This window comes from Haplochromis burtoni, unplaced genomic scaffold (assembly GCF_018398535.1).
Source record: "Haplochromis burtoni strain Fernald_Lab_line unplaced genomic scaffold, NCSU_Asbu1 Contig_1086, whole genome shotgun sequence".
NCBI classification, from domain to species: Eukaryota; Metazoa; Chordata; class Actinopteri; order Cichliformes; family Cichlidae; genus Haplochromis; species Haplochromis burtoni.
The window spans coordinates 13,995-15,010 of record NW_024583447.1 but is presented as its reverse complement, the minus strand read 5'-3'; the positions used below and the strand labels follow the sequence as shown (position 1 = coordinate 15,010).

At 34.0% G+C, this 1,016-nt stretch overlaps 1 protein-coding gene across 1 annotated transcript in view; it reads right to left on the bottom strand.

Annotated features, from left to right (window-relative positions):
- The window catches only part of LOC102307650 (NACHT, LRR and PYD domains-containing protein 3), a gene marked incomplete at its 5' end in the record, with an annotated part of 13,170 nt that extends 12,800 nt beyond the window's left edge, over nt 1-370 (bottom strand). Inside the window, 2 exon segments of the mRNA XM_042216505.1 lie at nt 7-84; nt 260-370. Coding sequence (XP_042072439.1) covers nt 7-84; nt 260-370 — 189 coding nt within the window.
- Nucleotides 371-1,016: the final 646 nt, after the last annotated feature.

The window sequence follows — 1,016 nt, the reverse complement described above, 5'->3', positions numbered from 1 at the left end:
AATTACCTGAGCTGCTGGTGAGTGGATTCATCGCTCTGCACAGAAACTGAACTTTCAGATGTGAACTCCGTTGCACTCTGTAAACTATAAAGATATATATATTTAGTGTAAAAACTTTATAAGCATTCACTGAGCAGTCAACGCTTTGCTCAACTATTGAAACTTTTTATGGAAATGCACTTTTTTATCTATACACTGTGGTTTATTGTAACAGAAAGAGATCAGTAAGATATTTTATATTAGTAAGAACAATGTTTACTGTTTCCATTTTGATTCCTCATCTCTAAAGACGAGAGGTTGAATCCTGGATCGATCACTCTTAATGGAGACACATCTGGGACCCGTGGACTCGGCAACACTTTTCTGTGAACTAAGACGAAAGTTTATTTAACACTTTATTGATGTCGAGAGAAGTCACCTACACAAAAAATTTACACATTTAATGCAAAAACTGCAGGCGAAATCCTGAGACCACTCAACTGCACTAAAAAAAAACATTTTTCACAAATCAAATATGCCGTCAGCAAAACACACAGGATACACATCACACATACAGTAAACGACACCCTAAACAAGTAAAACATCAGGATTTCCATTAAATGTATTTAAACATTTTACAACCCTGTTTATTAAATTGATAACACAACATATAAAATGTAAATATAAACAGAATCCAGTGACATACATTGGAATAATTGGAAATAGCACAAAGACGACACATCAAACATTGAAACTAGGAAAATGTATTTATTTATTGAACAAAGTAGTCTACTTTTTAAATTGAATGCCAGCAGCGCATTTCAGTAAGATGAAACAGGGGTGTGTTTACTGCTGTGATACATCGTCTTTCTCTGAGAGACTGATGACACTAAGTGTTGGAAAACATTATTCTTTAAATTCAGATGTTTTCAAACCCCAACTTTACTTCTGAAGAATGTCTTGCAAATCATTTGATTTTGCATTTATTTACATTTTACACTCTTTCCCTCTGCTTTGGAAACATGGCTACATGTGAT